The 26,414-nt window shown below is 40.3% G+C and overlaps 1 gene segment (V, D, J or C); it reads left to right on the forward strand.

Annotated features, from left to right (window-relative positions):
• LOC140460067 (Ig heavy chain C region-like) overlaps positions 1–23,464 on the forward strand; it is a 35,052-nt gene extending 11,588 nt beyond the window's left edge. Inside the window, 7 exon segments of the C gene segment in view lie at positions 672–992; positions 2,107–2,403; positions 2,484–2,801; positions 5,756–6,076; positions 6,878–7,198; positions 19,351–19,517; positions 23,427–23,464. Of these exon segments, the coding sequence occupies positions 672–992; positions 2,107–2,403; positions 2,484–2,801; positions 5,756–6,076; positions 6,878–7,198; positions 19,351–19,517; positions 23,427–23,435 (1,754 nt within the window).
• The last annotated feature ends 2,950 nt before the right edge of the window (positions 23,465–26,414 follow it).

The raw sequence follows: 26,414 nt of genomic DNA on the forward strand, positions 1-26,414 counted from the left end.
GCCGCGTCAGAAGCTGATTTGTGACCTTATCGAAGTTTATAACATTATGAATGGTAACATGAACTTAAATAGACAATGCATTTTCCCCTGTGTGAGGGAGTCCAAAGATGGAGGGTGAAGGATTAAGGTGAGAGCGGAAGATAAGAAAGACTTCTAAATGATATTTTTCTCTCACTGAGGATGGTGCGTTTATGGATTGATCTACCAGTTGGAGGTTTGCAAAATTCCAACATTTAAATCGCATTTGAATGGATACATGAATAAGAAGGGTTTAGAAGGATATCGGGCATGTGCTGGCAAATGGGACAAGACAGAATTTCAGATGTCTGGTCGGCATGGGCGGGTTTGACCAAAGCGTTTGTTTCTTTGTTATCAATGATACTATGACCCAAATGGCACATGTTCAATTTAGAAAAACTGGTCAGTGTGGACGAATTTGACTGATATGTTTCTTTCTGCTCCTTGGACTCCATCAGCCAAACAAGTGTGGAGCTCACCTCAAGGTTAAATATGACGCCAACGTTACGAGGAACCTCTTATAGCAACATGATAGTCTGATACAATAATATTATTTTCTGGGTATTATTTGAGAGTAATCGATTGTACATGACATCACTGAAACAATGCAGTCATCTATACGCAAGAGAGTAAGTCTTAATTTGTAATTTTAGGCATACAGCCTTCTCCACCAGTCATCAGTCTCCACTACTCTGCAACTGAAGAACAGAGGGCAAACAAATTTCTGCAGCTGATTTGTCTAATTAGCGGATACTATCCTGAAAGAATTGCATTGACCTGGCAGAAGAACGGCAATACCATAAGTTCTGGCTTTACAACTACATCGCCAACGAAAACAGTGACCAATGATTTTAGCTCTACAAGTTTGCTTAAAGTGCCCCTGAAGGAATGGAACAGCGGCTCTGTGTACAGTTGTCAAGTTTCTCATTCTGCTACCAACAGTAACCAGAAAAAAGAAATTAGTTCAACATCGGGTAAGAAAACTAGACAACCTCACAAGCTCACATTCATTACTATAATCAGTTTTGTAATAAATATTAGACAAGATGGAAAATTATTTTGTTGTTTTATTACTGCGGACGAAGCATTCTTGAATTAGTTGCAGTGAGTAATATCAATGGGAATTTGTAGTCCAGAGAAATGTTACAGCAAAAATGAGTCGAAATGAACCAGGTACCTAAACCCGCTCTTTCAAAAGAAAAGTGGAGAATAACATCTGAAATTATTTCCCTTTGCTCTGTATAGGTCTGACTGAAATAACCAAAGTTCTTGGAAGAAGACAGAGGAAAGGTGACAGATATAGAGACATTATGAAGAAAGCAACTGAATGAGTGAGATTAGTGAGCAAACCTCTTAACTGACAAGTTTAGGCAGAGTTTCTGGATATCTCGGTATTAAAAATTATTTATACAACGTGGTAGTCCCCCGCTTTTTCTTATTTTCCGAGTCAATTCAGAGTAGCAAAATAAAGCCTTGACAATGCACACACTTCATCACAAAGGAAACATTTTCAACAATGCGTATTTCTAAAGCTGTCGCTAGTGAGGATTTAGTATTGTCTGTTGCTGATTGTTGCAATGCAATCGTAGAAAGGATGTATTGGGATGTAGAAAGGATGTAGAAAGGATGACAATGTTCAGAGTAGCTAAGGGGAGAGATAAGGTGTCTGGTGGAACAGAGATAAAAATTTGTTATTGCAAGGGGTTTGACAGAAACAAAAGGCATGCGCCAATATGCTTATTTTGAACATTCATTATATAGATCAGTTTTTAGACAGGACTTTAAAACACCCATTGTTGATAACGATCTCAATGAACTTCTGTGCTTAAAATGCATCGACCGTCACGATGTGGTAAACTTTCTGTGTCTCTACCTGTCTACCTTGCTCTAGAACTCTCTTTTATTCCTGTCAGTTCTTTTCCCGCACACACAAACAACACAGGACACACGAGAGAGAGGGAAAGAGGGAGAGAGACGGTTGCATGCTTCATCCCTTCCTTGTTCATTGATTTTGACATTCTTGTTGCATTCCTGATTACATTATTGGAACAGGGACCAGAATCTGAATCTCTGATTTCTCTCTCACAGAGATAACTGTATTATTGAGGGATCCATTGGTTGAAGAAATCTGGATCAATAAAAGCGCCATTCTGGTTTGCGAAGTGCTTTCTACAGTTTCCAGTGGGGTAGTTATCTCTTGGATGGTGGATGGAAAGGTGCGGAATGAAGACGTTCAAATTGAAGCAGCGAACATAAACCAATATGTGACAATCAGCCGCTTGACTAGCACCGTGGACGAGTGGCAGAGTGGGGTGGAATACACATGTTCCGCAAAACAGGATCAATCATCACCCGCAATATCAAAACGAACAAGAATGGCAAGAGGTTGGTGACAAGAAATATGCATTTGTACATGTCATTTTAGTAACGAGGAAATACTAAAATTGTATATAATTCTATTACAGTCAAATCAATGAAGCCATATATCCGCCTCCTGCCTCCATCACCAGAAGAAATTAAGAACAGCAGCACTGCTACGCTCACATGTTTGCTAAGAGGGTTCTATCCTGACAAAATACGCGTTTCCTGGGAGAAAGACGGAGCTTCTGTCAACGTGAACATCACCAATTTCCCCACTGCTCTGGAACAGGACCTGACCTACAGCACACGGAGCGTCCTCATTTTACCTGCAGCGGAATGGAAGAGCGGCGCAAAATACACCTGTACTGCCTCGCATCCACCTTCACAGTCCACTGTGAAAAGGGAAATCAGGAGCCCGAAAGGTAAGGACAGTGTTCTAGCAAACATTTTCAACATTAACACATTGTACTGAATATCGACAGAACATGAAATCTTAACCAAACATTCTAAGGTTCCAGTAATTTTAAAATGCACAAGATCTCTTGGAATGAAACAACTTTAGCACACTGTACATGGCTATGAGGTGAACAGGAGAAGCAATAACATCCAACAGGCACATGGTCTCAAGTAGTGTGAAGACTGCTGATCTAAACAAATGGAAGGAACTTCTTGTGGCGCATTGCCCTCTTGTTGCATCCTGGACCAAGATGCCAGTGTTTACTTGCCACCTCCTCCAGAGTTGTGTGTTGAGTTATCTGAACAGGTTGACGAGAAAAATAGGTTAACTCAAGACTTATATTAAGAGAAAGGGCTTAACCACAAGATTAATGCTTGAAGACGTGTTGTCTTTTGAGAACAATGAAATTTGTTGAGAGGATGTTTGTGTCGAAATGATTTTGTGTTTTGCTTGCTTCGGTCACTGCTTCATGCTCCTCCTTTGATACCAGCTCGAGCGGTTGCTGACAGTCAACTGAAAGGTACTTAGAAATGCAAACATTTCTCGACGAGTAGAACTGATGCACATGAATTAACTTGTGCATTTGAAGGATTATATTGTTCAGCCCTCCGACCATGGAGGTCACATGGAGGATAGTGACAAAGGATGTTGTAGGTTACCAAGGGACAGAGGTAAGAGATAACTCCCCCACTGGAAACTGTAAGATGGATTGAGGGTGCCAAGTGGAGTTTAATGCGGAAAGGTGTGAGGTGGTTCACTATGGAAAGAGATAATGAGTCAAGAGTACAGGAGCGAATGATAAGATCTTTGGTGGTGCAGATGAGCAGAGGGATCTCAATGTCCATGTGCAGAGATCCTTCGAAGTTGCCATCCATGTTGATGGAGTTATTAAGAAGGCATGCGCTGTTTTAGTTTTGATTGGTAGAGGGATTGAGTTTCGGAACCATGAGTGCATATTGCCTCTGTGAAAAACTCTGGTGCGGCCACACTTGGAGTATTGCGTCCAGTTCTCGTCACCACATGATAGGAAGGATTTGGAAGTTTTGGAAAGGGTTCAAAGGAGATTTGCTAGGATGCTGCCCGATCCAGAGGCAAGTTCTTATGAGGAAATGCTGGTGGACTTGAGAATGTTTTCGTCAGATTGAAGAAGTTTGGGATGTGACTTCATTGAAATATATAAGATAACCAGAGGCTTAGATAGGGTGGACAATGAGAGCCTTTGTCTTTGAATGGCAATGGATAGCACGCAGGGATGTAGCTTTAAATTAAATGTGATAGATATAGACAGAGGTCTGAGATAGTTCCTTCACTCACAGAGTAGTAGGGGCATGGAACGCACTGCCTGCTGCAGGACTTGACTCGCAAACTTGAAGGGCATCGACATGGTCATTGGATATGGATATGGACAAGAATGGCAGAGGGTAGGTTAGATTGGCTTCAGAGTAGTGTTACAGGTCGGGGAAGCATCGAGGGCCGAAGGTCTCGTACTGCGTTGTAATGTTACATGTTCCATGTTCGAGATGATTAATTTCATTCTGATCAGTTTTTTTTTCACAATTCCATTCCCGCCTCTATCACTTAATTGTATTAGCTGAAAGGTTTTGAAAAAGCAAGACTATTTGAATGGGACTGGTCATGGAACGTAAAATATGAACCACCTATTGAGGAAGAAATGGTAATAGAGCGCGACTGAACTCAGGTTGCGAATCGACAAATTCATGTTAACAGTCTGCTCGGTTGAACAGAGATGCAGTGGAAGAGACGAACTCAGGACAGCCAGAGGAAAAGCAAGTATTTATACTTAAGAGTTTGGAAAGCGAGACAGTAATATTAATCAACAAGGGAGTAGGTTTTGCAATATTCTCCCGCCCAGACAACCTGACAGAGACAATAACATAACAGAGGAACTGCATAAGCTTTACAGTATGCGCACAAAATAAAATTATGCCGTTTGAACTGCAGAATAGACATGGAGCATCGTTCCTCACAAGTATTATTGAAACTTTCAGAGATAACCCGTTCTGTGAATTTTGTAACTGTACGAAAATTCAAGGTAACAATACAAGCAGAACATTCAAGAACCTTCTTTTCATTTGTACTTTACGTTATGCACTAAGAAGTAACTGTTATTGTACTAAAAGCAACCATTTTTCCTTTAGCAATCTAAAAGCATGCTTTCCCCTACGTTATGAATTCCTTTAAAGTTATCACGATTCTGAATAACTGTTAGTTTTGGCTATTCCCAACACCAGAGTTGAGAACTGAAAGACATGTGCTCGCAATATTTTAGATTTCCTCACTTAACACTCTTGAAAGAAGAGTAATATGAAAAACATCTGTTGAATGGGCCCTTGACTGGAACTGAATCATGCAGCAAGTACCTATTATTTTCAAATAAATGCCTGCCGAGGAAATAGGTAGCAAAGTCAGTTGAAAGGATGCAATCAATAAAAATGCAGTTTGATGCCACGTCAACTTCTCCATGAGTTTTTCTGACACAGAGCAAATAATGTTAGCTCATGAACAGGGGACACATATGATACGTGTTTGCTCGTCTGGGATTGGATTCCGATAAATGCAGTTCATGTGGCAGCAACTGTCTTCTGACACTGGTAACTGCAATAGGTGAAAATGTGTAGCACTCGAGTGGAGTCATTAGGCCACAGTCTACCCAAGGCAGAGCAGTTTCCAAATTGATCAAGGTTATATCGGAAATATGACTGCAGGCTTATCCATAATATTCAGAGTGAATGCAACCAATACGAAAAGGAGGACACAGCATCTGATTAATTAAGCCTAAACGATCTCAGAAAACAGATAACAGATCACAGTAAGTAAAACTATTTCCACCTCTAGTCGTGTTTTGGAATTGATTTCGATATCGCAGCCTGAAAACATGCATTTTTTTTCTGATTCCAGGTGAATGCCATCAGACAGATATTTCTGTCAATCTACTGAAACCTCCGTTCGAAGAGATTTGGACACAAAAGACAGCGACCATTGTGTGTGAAATCGTTTATAGCAACTTAGAAAACATCAACGTTTTCTGGCAGGTGAATGGGGCTGAAAGAACAAAAGGAGTCAAGACAGAAAATCCTGATTGGAACGGAAGTAAATTCACCATTGTGAGCAAACTTAAAGTCATTGCGTCAGAGTGGGACAGCGGTGCCGAATATGTTTGCTTGGTGGAAGACAGTGAATTACCAACACCACAGAAAGCTTCTCTCAAGAAAAAAATTGGTAAGTCGGATAGTATTGCAATAACAACAAAATTGAATTGATTTCGGAAGTCTGAAATGACAAAAAAAAAATGTTTCGAAGAAACAGAACAGGAGTGGCAGAATCTGTGGAGAGAAAAATAGGGTAAACGTTTCCAGTCCAGTATGTATCTTCCTAAAAATATTAATTTATGATACTTTGATATAAGCCTGACTCATACACTAGTTCAATGTAAAAAAAAATCCTGCAAACCATTAATGCGTTACAGTAAATGGCCCCAAGTCAGCAGCAGCAAGTGGCTCACTGGTTTGCACTGCTGCCTCAGGGAACAGGTTCAATTCCAACTCGGTGTAGAGGGTTCCCATGTTCACGTGGGCTTCCAAAGCGGGCTCCAGTTCTCGTCGACAGTCCAAATATGTGCATGTTAGATGGAATGGCAATGGGGAATGTGCTTTTGTCGGGAGTGGGTCTTGGAGGGATGCCTTTTAGCGTATGGGTATGGACTTGTTGGGCCGAATGGCTTGTTAAAACGCTATGAGAAAATCATGGAAAGCCAATAGCCGTGGCTTCTTCTTTTCTGAAAATGAACGTGAAGAACTGTAAGTGGATTTGCACCACACGAACAGCAATCTTTGCAAAATGTATGATTGACTCCAAGATTTAAACCAGCAAAGTAAGGGACATAAAATACTGTAGCATTCAGAAATATTTGCATAGTCTGAGAGATAGGAAATATTTTATAAACTATATGCATTACTAGCAATGAAATTCTAATGCAGATGTAAAATGGTCTCAGCTAAACAAACATCTGTCTCTTTGCAGACGACCAAATGCGTCCTCCTCAAGTTTACCTCCTGCAGCCATCGACAGACGAGATTGACGCTGAGAATTCAGCGACTCTGATGTGTCTCGTCACCAGCTTTTACCCAGCTGAGATCTACATTGGCTGGATGGCCAATGACACCCTTTTGGATACCGGGTACCGAACCCAAGTGGATAGCCAGGCGGGGATTGGTTCCAACTTCGTGACCAGCAGGTTGAGAGTCACGGCGGCGGAATGGAACAATGACACCACTTACTCCTGCTTAGTGGGACACCCATCCCTCAGCCGGGAGTTAATCAGAAGTACAAATAAATCTCATGGTAAACCGACAGCAGTCAATGTTTCAGTCGTACTAAGCGATGTTGTTAAAACCTGCACATAACTTGCAGTGATTGACTAACTGTTTTCCATAGATAGTTTAATGTTACTTTGGTAATAACTGTTTAAGTTACCGTTTAAGCATTTTCAATTCATTGCACGCATCAGTCACATTTAAGATCAGTGATCACTTTTGTAAAAAAAGAAAGTAGCCACTATTCCAAATTGCATCTGTCGGTAAAAGATAATTAAGCTTAGACTCTGAAATGCAAGGAAAGCCTGTCTTGTAAGTCTGATCGTTCTGAAGATCACTTGAAACGTTCCACCGCGCTACTGCAGGAAAAAATAAACCGTGTTTAAGTCTGTATGTGGCTCCGATGATTGTAATAAATGCAGAATGGAAATATTTTGACTTACTTATTCTTGGTTTGCATGTATAGGACTTCCAGAAAGATGATTTTGACCTTGATTGAAATGTGTGTGATACCCACTTGTGAGACACCAGCACTGCAGCTTGTTTACACGTGCAGACCTTTAGAGCTACTCGGCTTCACTCTGAGTAAATCACATTTATCCTCACCATTTTTGGCTGCACCCCTCCATCATGCAGAGCCCATGGGGTATCACGTGGTAAAATAAAATGATTGAAGATATCGTGGTGTCAACTTGTTTAGTGTACGAATCACTTCTCCAAATTGGCCTTACCTTCATGTAGCCAGTCTTGCCAAGTACTCTACGCCCAGTCGTGACGTCCAGTCATAGTCTGTCGTATTTGTGTTGCATTTTCACAAGGATCCATGCTTGAGCCCTCATCCAGAGCAGGCTACACGCATTCCATCACAGATATCATGCGAGCAAGCTCAGACTCCACTTCGTCACTGATATCACATAATTCTCTCTCTCTATTTTTCCTCTGTGTATGTCCAATACATCCTAAGACATGACATAACATCAAATAATGCAGAATCCAAAATCATTGTCCTCTGTTCTGTCGGCAACTCAGGTTCGTCACTCATTTTCATCATTCAGCATTTGTCCATTTCCTGTGGTGACAGTTGTTTTCTTTTCTGACTAGAAATTCGACATAAATGGAATATCTAAGCCCATCAATCAACCCAACAGAAGGCTGCCATATTTCTGGTTTGTCTGCTTTCACCAAAATCATATGATTCAAACTGACTGTTTCACCCATTCGTTGTCTGCTATATATCTTTCACTCTCTATCGTCTTACATTTGCACAAAACTTAATTACCAGGCATATGAATTCGCAGAATTTCCCATTTACCCATCACTACTGAACTTTTCAACCATGTCTATTAATGCTTCCCTTGCAAAACGCTTCCTCACTTATCGAAATGACATTCAGTGAGTCAAATTCGTGTTTGGATACCGTTACATTCACTTATCCAGTCTTTCCATATCTTCCATAGAACTTAGAACAATACAGTACAGAACAGGCCTTTCGGCCCTCGATGTTGCACCGACCTATGGACTTTTCTCAGCTCGCCCCCCACCCCCCCCAGACTATCCCAAAATCATCCATGAGCTTATCTAAGGATTGTTTAAGTCTCCCTAATGTGGATGAGTTGACGATCTTAGCAGGTAGTGAATTCCAGGCCCTTACCACTCCCTGTGTAAAGAACTTGCCTCTGACATCAATCTTAAATCTATCACCCATTAATTTGTAGTTATAATACGGTTATAATTCTGATACATTATGACGAATTGCACTCTTACAGCGTCATTCCTGCATCAGTGCAAAAATCGCTGCTTCGAACGTCACCCATGTCGAATCTCCACACTAACCCTGACTATTAGCAGGCGAAATCAGAATTCACCTGGACAATTAAAGCATCCATTTGAAGTATAATATGCGGATGCAAATCCATTATCAATTAGCTGATCCTATCGTTGGTGTGATAGCATTATGTCATTTCCAACCTGTGCACCAAACAGACCATTTTCCATGTATCAGTAGGTCTCCCAGCATCTGCGGAGAGAAAGCATTATCATTTTGTTCAAGTGACCTTCATTAAAACCAACGAGGAAGGGTCACTCGAAACGAAACCTTAACTCTGAGTTTTCTCCACCGATGCTGTCAGTTGCATTGGTATATAAATAGGAAGGATTTAGAAGATATGTGTCAAGTGCTGGCAGGTGGGACGAGATTGGGTTGGGATATCTGGTTGGCAGGGACGTGTTGGACCGACGGGTCTGATTCCGTGCTGTACATCTCTATGACTCTATGACTGTATGTTGTGAGTCTTTCAAGCAATCTTTGCTTTAGTTTCTGATTTACAAGATCAACAGATTTCTTTTCCTTTTTTAATTTAAAGTGTCATGGCTGAAATATCGCACACAGTAAGCTGAAACCAATGCAGCAATCTGGGGAGTTGTTTGGTAGATTTGTGTCTGGTTTCAACTGCATCTACGATGCCTCATTTCCCCCAATAAACTACATTTTAACATGGGAGGAAACAGTGTTTAGCAAAGCATTTGCAACATTCCGAATCTGCAAGGCACAAATTTCACATTGGCTATTCTGATTCGATGTTTTTCGTGAGGTGAAGTGTTCTGATTAGTTTATGAGGGAGGAATGCAAAGGATTGTGGTTCTGAAATGTATACATGACCACGAAAGCCTACACCATTGATCAGGTGTAAGATAGCACGCTCAGGTAACCTGCTTTGGTAAACATACATGTCTGAACAGCTGTTCATGAATGTGATGAAATGTTTTGACATTCAGTAGTTTTCGCAGTTTCATGACATGAGATACTTATTCTCAGTAGATTGCATCTCCGCATGTGACACTCTGCTTTGCTTTTCGATGTGACATAATTCCATTTTGAAAGGCATATCTCTGCGTGGATAGATCTGTTCAACGTGATGTGACAACTGTTCGTGCTGGATTGGTGATTGGAGAGTTCATTTTCAATTGTCTGTTCTGTGTATCCGTACATGAGGCTGTCTCTGAGTGGTAAAATTTCGAAACAAGTTTTGCTTTTGATGAGTTTCCCCGTGGTCGGCAATTGTACAAAATACTGAGGCATGGGATTCAGTGTGCTTTCACGGTTTGGATCAAAAATTGGCTAGCTGAACGAAGAAGGTGGTGTTTGATGGGAAATATTCTTCGTGGAGTTCAGTTACTAGTGGTGTACTGCAAGGATAGGTTTGGGATCCACTGCTGTATGTCATTCTTATAAATAATTTAGATGCGGCATAGAAGGATGGCTTAGTAAATTTGTGGCTGACACTAAGGTCGGTAGACTTGTGGATGTTGCCGAAGGATCCTGTGGATTACAGAGAGACATAGCTAAACTATAGAGCTGTGCTCAGATGCGACAAATGGAGTTTAATGTGGAAAGGTGTGACGTGATTGACTTTGGAAAGAATAGCAGGAATAAAGAGCACTGGGCTTATAGTAAGATTCTTGATTGTGGAGAGGAACAGAGAGCTCTCAGTGTCCATGTACATAGATGCTTGAAAGTTGCCACCCAGGTTGATAGTGTTGTTATAAGGCATACAGTGTGTTATCTTTATTTGTTAGAGGGATTGAGTTTCGGAGTCACACGGTCATGCTGTAGCTGTGCAAAACTCTGGTGTGGCCGCACTTGGAGTATTTTATACAGTTCTAGTCACTGCATTATAGGAAGGATGTGGAAGCTTTGGAAAGGATTCAAACGATATTTACTATGATTTTGCCCGGCATGGAAATAAGACCTTATGAGCAAAGTCTGACTGACTTGAGGCTGTTTTCATGAGAGAGATGAAGGTTGGAGGTGACTTAATTGAGACATACAAGATAATCAGAGAGTTCGATAAGGTGGACAGTGAGATCGTTTTTCCTCGGATCACAATGGCTCACTCGAGAGGACATAGCTTTAAATTGCGGGACGATAGTTATAGGACAGATGTCTGAGGTAGTTGCTTTACTCAGAAAGTAATAGGGGATTGAACGCACTGCCTGCAAGAATAGCAGACTCGCCAACTTAATGACACTTAAATTGTTATTGGCTAGGCAGATGGACGAGAATTGAATAATGTAGGTTAGATATACTTCAGATTGATTTCACAGGTCGGTGCTACATCGATGGGCCTGTACTGCACTATAATCTTCTAAGTTCTGTGTTCTTTGTGGTATCTGGTTCTTCAGTGGCTGTTTTGTTGTATATTAGAAATACCGTGATGTATACTGTCCAGTTATACTGTACTGGTGGGGATGTCAGTAACTAGAGCAGATTCCTCAGGTCATGTAATGGGGTATCTATCCATGTCGGAAATTTCGTTTGAATTGAAGAATGATGCTGCTGCTAACATAGAATCTGTACATGTACAATCTTATGTAACATGATGACAAGACAAACGGTGAAGCTTTTTATGTGGTATCTGTTCATGATAAAAAAAAACCTCATTTCCTGAGGGTTCCATGACATTACGTGTTGGTTAGTTGAAACGCATAAGCCACCATTCTATATCAGCTGTTTGAAGCATACGTTTTGGATAGACAGAACTGAAATAAAGTTTTCGAACTGCCTTCTATCCACTTCTCAATTTCGCAGTCGAGATCCACTGTGCCAAAATATCTGCTTGCCATCTTAACTCGTCATTCTAATTGTTCTCTCCTCAGTAACTCGATACCAACTCACCCAGCTCCACTGAAGTCTTGTTATCAATTGCATATGCGTAAATTAAACTGATTTGCTTTTGGGATGCGATCGATGCCAGTTGCAGCTGTTGCTGAGAGCACACAGCAGGTCAGTTCATACCGAAATGGCATTGATAGACTAAAACCCCGGACGTGAGCTTTGAATGCATTCTGTGAAACAGTATATTCTGTGACAAGTACGAGACTTCTGCGATCGTGATTGTTTTGGATTAAACGTCCAACTGCCTGAATACATTATGAGCACTAATTTCTTCGCATCAACTATACTGGTGTGAATTCAAGATTTCTTGATGACAGACATTATATTGGCATTAATTAAGGTTTCATTAATTTGAAGAAAACATTGCGTCAGTCGAAATGGGATACATAAACTATCATTCTATTGTTGGACGATTGTTACAAGTGAAGTAGTGTAAGGAACAACATTTGTGCACTCGTTATTCCTAAGCTGTATCAATGATTATGAGGACACCATGCAAGATTTCCAGCATTGTCAGTGGCAATTAACTACGTGGTTCGTGATAAGAAAGCAAGGAGGATCCAAACTGATATGGACAGAGATCAGATGGATTATTTTGTAGATTAATTACAAGTTTATCCTCTTTGGAATAACGGCCCTCAATGAGGAGTATCTCTGAAAAGCCAGGAGAATGGGAAATGTTAATGCTAAAAGGGAATTGTGAGTCTGACTATATTAGTTATTGAAATCTAACAAATGCAAGAAAGAGATGGAATGCTAAGAGGGTTGGTGTAACAACAGCAATCGATAAAACGAAGGAGTCGAGCATTGCCTTGTGGAAGTGAAGCTGATGGCATGCCCTTGTCTGCATGAATAGGGCTGAGATGGGGTTCATCCACAGTGTCAAGGCTCTGGAAGTGATTACGACCAACAACCTGTCTGGTCTACCCATGTCGTTTCAACGTTCAAGGGAACAAAAGATCACCTCTACTTCCTCAGGAGGCTGAAGGAAATTTGATATGTCCACAAGCACTCTTATCAATTTTCACAAATGCACCATAGACAGCCTTCTCTGTGCATACATCATAGTGTGATTTGGTAACAGCTTCTCCCATTACCACAAGAAACTACAAGAGTCATGAACACAGCCCCGTCCATTACATAACTCAGCCTTCCAGCCATAGAAGACGTGTTGATTTTCCATTGTCTTGGGAAACCAACTAATTGCATCAAAGACTACTTTCACTGCTGCTACGTTTTCTTGCAGCCTCTTCTCTGAGACAGAAGACATAAAAGCTTGTGCACATCAGCAAACAGATTCAAGAATAGCTTCTTCCCTGCTGCTATTAGATTCCTGAATGGAACTCTCAAATATTATATTTCATGTTGATCTCGCTGTGTTCCTCTTATCTGCAGCTGTAACGTTTTATGTTCGCTCTGTCCGAGGACCCTATATACTTTGTTTGATATGATCTGCCTGCACTGCACCTCGGTATGTGTCAATAATAATTCCAATCAAATCAAAGTTGTTAGAAAGCAATGAACAGCAACTATGTTTTAAGGAGTTCAATCGCACGTAAATTTAAACATGAATGCACATATTGCTTCAAATTTGTAGCATTGCTAAAATTGGACCGAGACATAGTGCAAAATCTATTACCTTCACTTAAATTAGGTTGCAATTTCCTTTCAAATGAATTGTGATGGACATCCAGATGACAAATTTGTGAGATTGTCAGACCAACCCATGAAACGACTTTGAAGAGACTGCACTAATAGTCTGAGCTAATCGAATAATGAGAGATTGACCGAGCATGTGCATGACAGTGTACCGTTGGTGTTTGATGTTAATGACATGAGTGGCAATGTGGATGTATGGAAACATTACCCGAGGTAGGCGATCCAATTCTCTCTAGAATGGTGAGTCAGCATCAAGGAGTGGAACGGTCTACTCCATGCTTCCATATTCCTGTCATCTCAACAGCAGCAAGCTACAGAATCGAAGATAATTAAAGCAAAAAGGACAGTAGCAAATCAACGAGAGAATGAATAAAATGATGGAAAAGTTAAGGCATTCCTAAGTATTCTTTCATTGAGCTATTTCAGGGAAGAAGGTGAATAATGAAAGCATTGGGGCGAACAGGAGTGGCCATTGTAACTGTTTCTGACAGAATTCTTTGTCTTCACTAAGGAGGGAATTAATGCAACGAGTGTAATTTAAAAAGGATTCCAGTAAAATTTTACATTAAATAATAATGAGAATGAAAGTATTGTAGAGTCAAACCTCCTGGAAAGTGCATATATATTTCGTGGTAAAAGGAACCCAGTGAGGTAATAATAGATGCTCAAAGGATCATTTGACAGTTCTCACGAAATGTATGTGAGGTAGCAGACGATTATAATTGTAAGTCTCCAACTATTCCAGCCTCGAAAATGTCTTGATGGTCGACCAGAAAGTTAAAGACCAGTTAGTCTGTACTCCATGGAGCGCAATTTACGATAACCAATTATGAGAGGTTTAGGTGGAATGGTACTAAGAAAGAGATGGACTAATCATGGAAAGTCAGAATGAATTTGTGAAGTGAACATCGTGTGTTTTGAAGTTGAGCGATTTCTTTTGGTGCAATAGCATCAAGGGGACTCTTAGGGATAGCATTTCGGTAATGTCTAAATGGATTTCGTGAGGCACTTGCCGAGTTCCAACGTAGAAAACTTGACAGAAAAATAAAGGCCATGAAATACAAGAGAATGCCAAGTTTGATTACAAAATTGTGTCACCGACAGGAAGCAATGTTTAACACTGGAGAATGTGTTCCTTTGTTTTTGACCATCTCCAGTGTTGTATGACACGACTTAGTGTTTTATCGCTCGGAATTGGAGGTGTACATTCATGATTTGCAGTTTAATGTGAAAGTTTTGATTTGGATTTCGTTGATGATACAGAGGCAGTGGCGTCATTTACATTAATGATAATGGCTGTCAAATGCAGCTCTATATGACTGGTTCAGTTCTGCCGGTGAAATATGATAATTTGAATTCAGTCTGTAAGTGAGAATATATGAAGTGAAGAGGATGTCAGAAACTTTACAGCATACGTCCACTGGTCCATGATTGCTGAAGTACAGGTGCTGAAGTGGTTTTTCAAAAAAAGGCATGTGTGAACCATTGATATGTTTTCCTGCTTTTGATGGAATGTTGACCACATAATATATTCAATGCTCGAACTCTTGTGGTTTGTGTATTGAAGCAAATGCAGCAGTTTTGTGTCGAGTCCAAGTCACCACGTTCGTGGAAAGGCAAAATTGTTCAGGATAGAGGACAACATGTTATACAAGAGTGTTGTGAGAAATTTTAAATGGATGTACCATTGTTGTTTTCCTCCCAAGACAGGCGGCAGAGTCCTAACTACATTGAACAATACAAAATAATGAGGGGTTTATATAGTATGGGCAGCGACGTCATGGTATTATTGCGGGGAAATGTATTAAAAATACATTAATACATTTTAGACAAGTAAAGTAATTTTTTTTACAGTCACATTCTGTAATTAGAACAAAATAACTGATCATCGTTTAACCAGAGGGTACCTCTTAGGACGACATGGGAAGTAAGGGAGAGAAAAGCATTTTCATCCGATGTTGGGGGCTGTCTGCGATTTGCTTCCTGGTTTGATGGTTGAGACAGAAATCCTCAAGTTATTTGGAAGCAGTTTGGATGTAAAACTGGGGTGGTGTGTCCTTCAGGTAATGTTGTGTGGTTCTATAGTTCTGTGCACTTTCATTCATAACGTGATCGCTAAATTGATCTCTGCAAACCTGTCAATGGAACTTTATTAGTGGGAGATGTTTTGAATTTAGAATGAATCATTTTGGATCAAGGTATCAGTCAGTTGGAGAAATGTGCATTAATTACAGAAATGAAGCCATGATTCAAAACAGGGAAAAAAGGTGGTCAAATAATTGATTGGTATTTTGACGAGGTAACAACTTTGAAATGCTGGCCTGAAATTGCAAGAGGAAGAGAATCAATACTTTTCTACAATTGTAAAGTCACAGAATACATTTCCGAATTGAGAAAACATATATAGTGATCTGTACTGAACAGGCCACTGGTTAAATCTTTTTATGAGAACTGGCGTTCTCTTCCCCAGTCCCAATCGTTGCCTATTTCATGTAATCTTTAATACCTATTTAGCATCTGATTCCACTTAATGCCTACGAATGTTCTGCACTGAGTGATGTCAAGTGTAATTATTTTAGATGGATTTTCTTTAATTGTTGTTGGTATCAAAAGGCAAGAGATGAGTTGGTGGTCACCAGATGCTGTTGTCATCCTCACTTTTTTCTCCGAACGTGAAAAGCGCAATTGTATGGGATATTAATACACTTTACAGATCCGTAGATGCACAGATTCATAACAGCACAGAAAAGACTCTTTGCTCAATCGTTTCTGCTCCAACGTGAACTAAACGTGCACTAATTGCAATTTCCTGCACTTGTCCCATATCCTTGAATATTGTGATATTTGAAGAATATTTCCATTTCTTTAAACTTTGCAAGGTTTCCAGCCAACGTGAGAAGTTGTTGACAGTTAGGAACAAGGGAAACTTGAAGACCTTCTACAGGTATATCAGGAATGCAAGAATGACTGGAGTAAGATTAGGCCAATCAAAGATGGCTTTGGAAAGTTGTGTGTGGAATCTGAGGACATAACTGAAGCGCTTAATGAATACTTTTCGTCAGTTTTCACTTTGGAAAAGGGAAATGTTTGTGAGAATGCAGAGATGCAGACTATAAGAATTGATGGGATTACGCTTGACAAAGTGGAGGTTTTAGCAATTTTGCAAGATCTGAAAATAGTTAAGACCCCTTGGCCAGGTGGGGTTTATCCTTGAATGCTCGGTGAAGCCAGTGAACAGGTTGCAGAGCCCATTGCTTCGATCATTATGTCACCATTCCTGACAAGAGTAGTGCCAGAAAACTGGATGATAACAAATGTTGTTCCCTTGGTTAAGAAGGAGAGTGGGGACAACCCTGATAATTATAGGCCAGTGAGCCTTACAGTGGGTTATAAGAGCTTTATGATCATCTGGAAAGGAATGATTTGATTAGGGATAGTCAACACTTTTTTGCGAAGTGTGGGTCGTGTCTCACTCGCCTTATTAAGTTCTTCGAGAAGGTGACAAAGAAGATGGATGAAGGTCAAGAGGTTGATGTGACGGATTTGGACTTCAGTAAGGCGTTTGATAGGATTCCACGTGGTAGTCTACTGTACATAATATGGAATTTCGGGATTGAAGGTGATTTAACGGTTTGGATCAGAAATCGGCCAGCTTAAAGAAAATAGAGGATGGTGTTCGATGGGAAATGTTCATCCTGGTTCTTGGTTATCAGTGGCATGCCGCAAGGGTCTGTTCTGGGGGCACTGCTGTTTGACATTTTTATAAATGATCTGGATGTGGGCGTTAAAGGTTGAATTAGTAAATTTGTGGATGACACTAAGGTAGGCAGAGTTATGGTTCGTGCCAAAGGATGCTGTGGGCTACAGAGGGACACAGTTAAGATGCAGAGCTGGGCTGAGAAGTGGGAAATGGAGATTAATGTGGAAAAAGTGTGAGGTGGTTCACTTCAAAGAAGTAACGGGTACGCAGTGTACTGGGCTTAAGGTAAAATGTTTGGCAGTGTAGATGAACAGACCGATCTCGGTGTCCAGGTGCATAAATCCCTGAAAAATGCCACCCAGTTTGATAGGGTTATTAAGAAGGCATATGGTGTATTCGCCTTTATTGGTAGGGGAATTGAGTTTCATAGCCACAAGATCATGCTTCAGTTGTCCAAGATACTGGTAAGGCCGCACCTGGAATATCGCATGCAGTTCTGGTCACCACACTATCAGAAGGACGTTGATGCTTTTGAAAGGGTTCAGAGGACATTTACTAGGATGTTGCCTGGCATGGAAATAAGGTCTTTTGAAGAAACGCTGAGGGAACTGAGGCTGTTTCCGTGGGAGAGAAGAAAGCTGAGAGGTGTCTTAATCAAAATATATCAGATCATAACATGGTTAGATAGCAGTGAGAGCCTTTTTCCTCGGATGGTGATAGCTAACATGAGGGGACTGAGCTTATACCGAGGGCTGTTAGATTTAGAACAGGTATTCGGGGTAGTTTCTTCACTCAGAGGTTGCTAGAGGCGTGAAATAGCCTGCCTGCAGTAGTAGACTCGCCCAAGTTAAGAGCATTTAAATGGGTAATGGGAATACGTATAGATAATAATGGAGTGGTGTAGGTTTGAAGGGCATCAGAGCATTTTCGCAGGTCGGTAAAGCATTGAAGCCCGAAGGGTCTGCACTGCGCTTTAACGTTCTATGTTCGATGTTCTATGTTCTATGTTACCTCGCCAATCTGTGCATTCCAAATTCTCTTGACGTGTTGAATGACACTCTGAACCTCATGCCCCTGTCGTGATTGACTCCCCAACCAAGGGGAGCAGGTGTTCTCTATTAAAACTTTCCATACCTCTCGTAATCGTATACACGTAAATCATTACCCCTTCTGTCTACTCTGTTTTGAAGAAAATGATCCAAACCTATCTAGGGTCATAGCATAGCTCATTTTCTCCGTCCCAGGCAACATCCTGGTGAACCTTCCCTCTCTCCCCTCTGATCCTATCACATCCTTCCTGCCATGACAAGATCAGAACTGGACATCGTACTCCAAACCTGGCCTGACTGAAGCTTTGTACAAGTCCAAAATTACTTCTTTATGCTCTATAGCACAACAGATGAAAACAAGTGTGCCCTAACACTACTTCACCTTGTTTCTTCTTCCAAAGCATATTATCTCGCACTTATCAGGGTTTATTATCATCTGTCTTAGGTCTCCAATCACCCAATGGGATTTTCACTATTTACTACTCTTCCAAATGTGGTATCTTCTGCAAGTTTGCTTCATATTCCTCCTCCCCCCACATTTTTATCTGAATTTTTTGTGTATCTAACGAACAATAAGGGTCCTTAAACTGCTCGGAGTGGTGTACCGTTTCACACAAGGCTCCAGTGATCCAAACAGTCTTCTATCATTGTCTTTGGGTTCTATTACAGAGCCAGTTTCTGATCTGGCGTGAACGTTTTTGCTCAGGTCCATGTGCTTTAACTGTCTCTAATAATGTACAGGAAGAGGTCTTTCAAAAGCTTTGATGCAATCCACATATAAACTACATCATCTGATCTCCTGTTGTCCACACATTTTATTGCATTTTCAAAAATTTCCAACAAATTTGTTAGGCATGACATCCCTCTGAGAAAGTCATATTTACTATTCTCTGCCCTCTATTGCCTGTTCTCACAACTATATAGTCTACTTTGTCATGGAAGCTCCATGATAGAACATTAATTTCTTTACTGAATTTTACTCAGTCTGACAAAGAATGTATTAAATATCACACAATTGCCAGTGCCTTGATATTAGAGAAAATTTACCGGGATTATTTTTTGTCGACGTGACTAATTTTTCAAAAAATTTTTTCCAGTAATTGCAGGTATTCCTGAAATAAAAGAGGACCCGGTAGACTATGACATCGAAGAAAATGAACAAGAACATTTCGATGGAGATGCCAACAGTTCATTATCCATTATGACGTTTGTCGTCCTGTTTATTCTCAGTACGCTGTACAGCACATTTGTAACTGTGCTTAAGGTAATAACACATTTTAATAGCTGTGTTACATTCGGCTTTCATAGATGAAATCATGCTAATCTGCACATAATAACGCAGAGCTATTACTCAAAAAAATCATTAATTCTCTTCAAATTGATCTTGAGTGATTAACTGCCGTCTTGAATAAACGTCCTCATGGGATGATTGCATAGAGGAATGCAAGCACACATTTTAAAAAAAAAATCCGAGATTTAGGAACCAAAATATGTCAGTCATTGAAATAATGCTTCACTCGTAGTGTCTGCTCATAAAAGTGTAGAAAACGTTTTTTTTTTAAAAAAAGGCAGTTCATACTTGGTGGTAATAAGCTAGACACGGTGAAATATATTGAGACCCGAGAGTATAAAGGTAAAAAAAATACATCGAAAGAAGTTCAGCACAAATTGTTTCAAATAATTCTGCATCTCCATGAACGAATGAGGAAAATATTAGTTAATGAATCAGATTAACTAATTAGTTTAGTTTAGATTAGTTTAGTTCAGATTAATTAATGAATCAGATTAACTAGTGACAGATCCAAGTTAATTTATAGGAAAAGCATGAGAGGCGACTTTATTTGTAACATGCAGGATTCTTCCAGATCTTTACAGGATAGTTGCAGAAATATTTTTAAAAAATATATCTTATAAAACCAGATTCTAGCCCACCATTTGCATTTGGAACCGCGAGTTTTCAGAGCACTGCTCCTGTGAAGTGTGATTTTTAGCTTTATCCACCCCAGTCCAATACCAAATCCTCGACATCATGCAGAAAGATTGTTTGACTTGGTGGTGGATTAATACAGTCACAGAACGCACAAACGCAATTTCTGCAGAGTTGTGCCGATCTAACTATTCTAATCGCACATTCCAGCATTTGAGTTGTATGTTAGAATTCTTGAAGTGGTCATCCACGTAAACATTTAAATATTAAAAAGTTCTTTTTCTCACTTCTACTACCCTCCGAGGCATTGCCTTGCAGATGCCCAGTACCGTCTGGCTGAACAAATACTTCATAAAATTCATTCTGATACACCGACCCATCATTTTCCATTATGTTCCTTCCTTACTGAACACCTAATTAAAGGAAACAATAGTTTCCCATCTACCCTGGCCATTTGTAGTCATGTACATCTAAATCACGTTCCCCCATCTGTTTTCTCTGTTGTAAAGAAAACAACCAGGATGAACAAAGCATCTGTTAATATTTAGAGCTCTCCAGCGCTGCTTAATCTTCTACAAACTCCCTCCACTTAAAACAAAATTCCTTGGTGTCGTGCTGTAAACAGAACTACACACAGTAATCCAGCTGTGGACTCACCAAAGTTTTGTAAAACTCCAACATAACCGCCCTGATCTCACATCTCTAAAATACGCACTGATAAAGGCAAGGGTCCAGAATGTCTTCTTAAAAAAACGGCACTGGACATCCACACAATTTTGAGTGGGCAACTCTAACATCTCCAGCATATTTTTTAAGAGGAATTGGTTCATCACATCACTCCCTATTATGTTGGCACTAATTAATACTGCTACCAAACATACTTCTGTACTCTGTGACCATCATCATCAATATCACCATTAGATAATGATGATTGAGTTACCAGTTCAATACATAGGTTTGATGGATCTCAAGAGTTATTCTGTTTCACTGCATTTCGCTCAGAACTAATGTCAACCACCTTGTATAATCCACCTTAATAGAAATTCACCATGATCACTGCAACCATCCAAAATCCATTTGATGTTTGAAGGCACGGCATCGTTTGAGTGACTCTGCATCATGCAGAATCTACTACCAATATATCCTTCTTGCCATGTGCCCTCTGCACCCAAACACAAAGTTAAGAATTCGGTGTAACTATAACAGGATGTCCCGCTCATTGTGTCCCACACATAGCCTTGAATTATTAATTTGTAATCTATTAGTGAAAGACAGAAGCTCTGAAGAAAGTTCACTGACCTGCAGCATTAAATCTGGTTTCACTGTACAGATGCTGCCGGAGGTTTTCCATTAATTTCAAAATTTGTATTTGATTTCCAGTATCCACAGAACTTTAGCTTTTTGATTAATGAAAATGCTTTGTCTGAGAGAAAAAAAATCCTGCATGACAATTGGTTGCTTTGCAAACAGGTGAAAGCCTCATTTCACGGGGCACCCGATTGAAATAGTGAAGAAGATTCATAGATTTTGTTTTGGGATTTTCAAGGAGTAGTCAAGGGCCTTATTATAATTTTATGTTTTAATCTCTTGTGCTTAAATAATACAGACAGACATATGGTGTCGTCAGTTCATTCTTTCAGCTTTGCTAGAGCATTGAATACTGGAATTTCCCACTCTATCTTTAGGAACTTGATTCTCAGCAGTTTGCCGATATATGCTGTATAGTGCACTTTTACATTTTGTCCTTAACTGGCCTCTGAAACACAAAATTGCCCCAGCATTCCTGCACTAGCGATCGCTTTGTCAACTGCAAGCTCGGTTTTCAGAGAGGCCATTCCATGTTGCAAGCAGGATGATGGCGTCGCGTGAAAATCAATTCAATTAATTTTAAACAGGAACTCAGAATTTGCTGATGTTTTGTAATCAAATTTGAACTGTCTTCGCCAACTGTAAACAACCTTACATTTGCCCAAAAGAGAGAAAATGCTGGAAAGTCTCAGCAAATTTGGCAGCATCTGTAAGGAGAGAAAAGAGCAGACGTTTCGGGTCTAAATGACCCTTTGTCAAAGCTAAAAATAAAGGGAGAAATAGGGAGGTATTTATACTATTCTGAGAGAAGGTGAGTCGTGGCTCCAGAAGCAAAGGGAGCAATAAAGAGGTGATAATGACAGTACAGAGTGAGATTGTAGGGAGGTTAGGAGCTGTGAATGACCAAGGCTGAAGCCAGAGCTATGTGGCAAAATATGTGAGGGATGGGGTGGGGAGGGGCGGGGGGGGAGAGGGCGTGGGGGGGAATCGGAGAAGCAGAGGCAAAATGGAAAACAGGGCGGAAGGGTAGCAAAGGGGGAAGAGGAGAGGAAAAAGGTGATGAGAGAGTGGGGAGCGAGAGAAAGAGAGACAATCAAGCAATAAGAGGTACAGAACAGTGAAAACATAGAAAAAAAGAGAAATAAAATAAATGAAATGAAATTATGGAGCAAAATGAAAACAGAGGGGTCGAGATGTTGAATGTTGTTGAATTCAATGTTGAGACCGGCAGGCTGTAACATGCCGAGTTGGAAGATGAGCTGTTGTTCCTCCAGTTTGTGTTGAGCTTCACTGGAACATTGCAGCAGGCCAAGGACAGACATGTGGGCATGGGAGCAGGATTGTGTATTGAAATGGCAAGCCACGGGAAGGTCCGGGACCTGATTGCATCCAGAAGAAAAGGTAGCAACAAATAGGTGATAATGACAGTGTAAATAGTATAAATACCTCTCTATTGCTCCCTTTTTTTTTGCTTTGAGAAGGGGTCAGTTGTACTCGAAACATCAGCTCTTTTCTCTCCTTACAGATGCTGCCAGACTTGCCGGGATTTTCCAGCATTTTCTCTTTTTTGGTTTCAGATTCCAGCATCCGTAGTAACTTGCTTTTTTCTTACATTTTCCCACGCGGGCCGTGATCTGCCTTTATTTCCTCGTATTCGCTATGCTACTGAACTTAATCTCCTCTACAAAACATGAATCTATGCTTCATTTATTTTTCTTCCAAGTCCAAATTTCTCTTAGTACGTTGCATACTTGAAGAAACGTCTAACCAGAGTTGAGGTTACCTGCTCATGGAGTTTTGTCAATCCTTTCCAGATCACAAAACAAACCACTCGATTTCATAATGATAGTCTGCGATTTGCCTCTTGTGTATGCTTCAGAATATTAAACGTTTTTATAGATTTTCTTCTCGTAATTATTGGACTTTTGCTCTCTGCAGGTGAACTGACCATCACTGGTGAAAACAATTACTTCTGACTTCATTGAAAGCTTGTGTATGAAGCTCCATCAGATGCTGATTAGAAATGGCATTGAATTGATTTTTGCTCTCAATCATAATGGCCCTTCCACGGTATCACTTCAACGTGTATTTTAATGTGATCTCAACTCAGGAATGAGAACTATTTGCATATTGTTGGTCCATAACGTTTATCTTCACCCTTTCTTTTTGAAGTGTTGGTGTTAAAGAAATTTAATGAAACTGCCACAAGCTGAAAAAATCACTCTTCCCCATTTAAATAAGCTGAAGACGAATCGTTGAAAGTTGCCAATTGTCGGCAACATTTGAAAAAAATGAAGTGTATCCTATGTTACTCACCTGCTAGAGATGTGTTCAATGCATCTTTGAGAAAGGTAACCAGAGAAACCTTCCAAACAGGCACGCGATCATGTATAGAATTCTTACCCAAAAGCATGAGATAGATAAAAGCCTATTAATTTGACAGAATGTCGAGTCATTACGATAGAAGACATAGAAAATGTATTTTCCAAGAATTGGAAACGCATCTACAAGTATGAGTATTTTTCTCCCCACTGTTGTTATTAATTATCTGACAGTGAGAGCCGAGATTTCCTCTGTTCAGCATTTTTACTTGCGAAGTGATAAGGCTATCAATGCTGAGTTTGAGCATTGAGCTAGAACGATTGAGAATATCTTCAGGATATTTCGAGATACAGAGCCCAGAGAACACTTAGTAAAAATTCTCGAGTGTTGCATACAATTTGATTAGACCTTGAAAAAGTCGCAGGATTTCACATTCTCGTAGAAAATCAATGGACGCTGTACACTGCCATTACTATTCGTAATACCACATATGTGGAAATGTGTTCCAATATAATTGCCTATTTCAAACAATGGTTACGAATTCCCAGAAACATTGTTGTTATGAGACAATAGGTGCACTAAAGCAATTTCATGAAGGGCTATTTTCAAACAGAGTTCAAATGATTCATTGTCTATCTGTACGAACAAAAACAAAAGAACTCTAATTGGCACCAGATACTGTGTACCATCACAGTTAAAAATTAGCTGATTTCTGTGCTGTTTATTTTGCTGCAAACCTTCCAAGTTGCAATGGAAGTGATTAAATGTAAGAGAATACATTTTGTTTTGAGTGGATCAGAGATTCATTCTTGAAATTAATGAGCCATTCAAAGCCTTGTAAGCTCTTTTGCTTTCTCAGTACCTTCACTCTATTCCCACATGTGTTTTCAAGCCTTTGAGTTACTTTTATTGACAAGCCTGCAATTCTTATGATTTTCAAAATAAATGAAGTGTCAGAAACAGATGAAACTTGCACTCATTTATGCAAACTGCAGAAAGGTAATGCTGCCAACAATAGATATCACTGTTGTAATATAATTTAGTTATTGCCTTCCCACTGTTGTAATATAATTTAGTCATTGCCTTCCTATACTGTCAAGGCAGTGGTGTGAAATGTACTTACATTTATCTACTCCATATTGCCAATCATTTCTATGTTGTTGAAATCCTGACCTTCAATCTAACATGTTTTCAAAATGTAATGTTATTCAGTTCGTTCCACTGATTACGTCAGTATTCACAGATGTTCGCCTCATAAATGATTTTCCTTTTGCAAATAAAATCAGTTTTTGATTTACCAACCGCTGTGCAGAGCTTTATTCATTTACTTTCAGTTTGCTGGCCGTAACAATCGTCAGATTGAATTGAAACTCAGTCCTGTTAAGGAGGAAGCATTGACACTCTCAAACCTTATTGGCCTTCGACAAACTCTCCTTGCGAGATCAGACGTTTTTATCTGCTACAATCTCTGTTACATAGGCGACTGCAGAGTATGTCAGGATGTTAGCTGAATTGAAGGTGTCTTGGCAGGCACTGTTTGATCCCTTGCAATGTATGTCCTTGCATGTATGCAGAGTAGAGCAACGAGGTTTGATAATTATCATGCAACAAAGATGAGGGATAAAACGTCATTGAATTACTGCCACAGATATTAGTCATCAATGGAATCTAGTTTTCAGTTCTAAATTCTTCCTGAAAGACAGTCAGAATTACATGTATCTGTAATGACTCAAAAACGCTATTCAGTAATGAATGAATCAATTAATCAATGAATCAATCAAGCAGATCTTGATACCTTGGCACTGGAAATTACTACCCAAGATCCATAAACCTGACTACCCTGGCTGCCCGATCATCTCAGTTTGCTACTGTCCAACTGAACTCATCTCCACATAGCTACTTACTGTCCTGTTCCTCTGGTCCAGGAACACCCCACATACATTCGGACACCATCCATGCCCTCCAACTCTTCCAGGACTTTCACTTCCCTGGTCCCCGAAGCCTCATTTTCACCATGGTCGTCCACAGGGACAATAGAAATCCATCTGCCATGATGAAGGCCTCCAAGCCCTCAGTTTCTTCCTGTACAGGTATCTCCACTAGTAGCCTTCCACGAACACTCTCATTGATTTGGCTGAACTGACTCTCACCATGAATAATTTCTTCTTTGAATCCTCCAACTTTCTCCAGACAAAGGGGCACCCGCATGGGCCACAGCAATGCTTGTCTCTTTGTCGGTTATGTTCTACAGTTTCACTGGTTCCATTTGCCAACTTTTCCTCCGCTACATTGATGAGTATATCAGCACCACCTCGATCTCCCACGACGAGGTTGAACAGTTTGTCAACTCCACGGACACATTTCACCCTGACCTGAATTTCACCTGCATCATCACAGACGACCCACCCCACTTGCAGGACATTTGCATCTCCATTCACGGTGACTGACTCAACACTGACATCACCTACAAACCTATCGACTCCCACTGCTCCCTGGACTAAACCACCTCCCACTTTGCCTGCTGTAAAATCCCTAACACTTATTCCCGCTTGCTCCGCCTCTGCTGCATCTGCTCCCAGGAGAACCAGTTCCACCACAGAACAA

The sequence above is a fragment of the Chiloscyllium punctatum genome, chromosome 36 (genome assembly GCF_047496795.1).
Source record: "Chiloscyllium punctatum isolate Juve2018m chromosome 36, sChiPun1.3, whole genome shotgun sequence".
NCBI classification, from domain to species: Eukaryota; Metazoa; Chordata; class Chondrichthyes; order Orectolobiformes; family Hemiscylliidae; genus Chiloscyllium; species Chiloscyllium punctatum.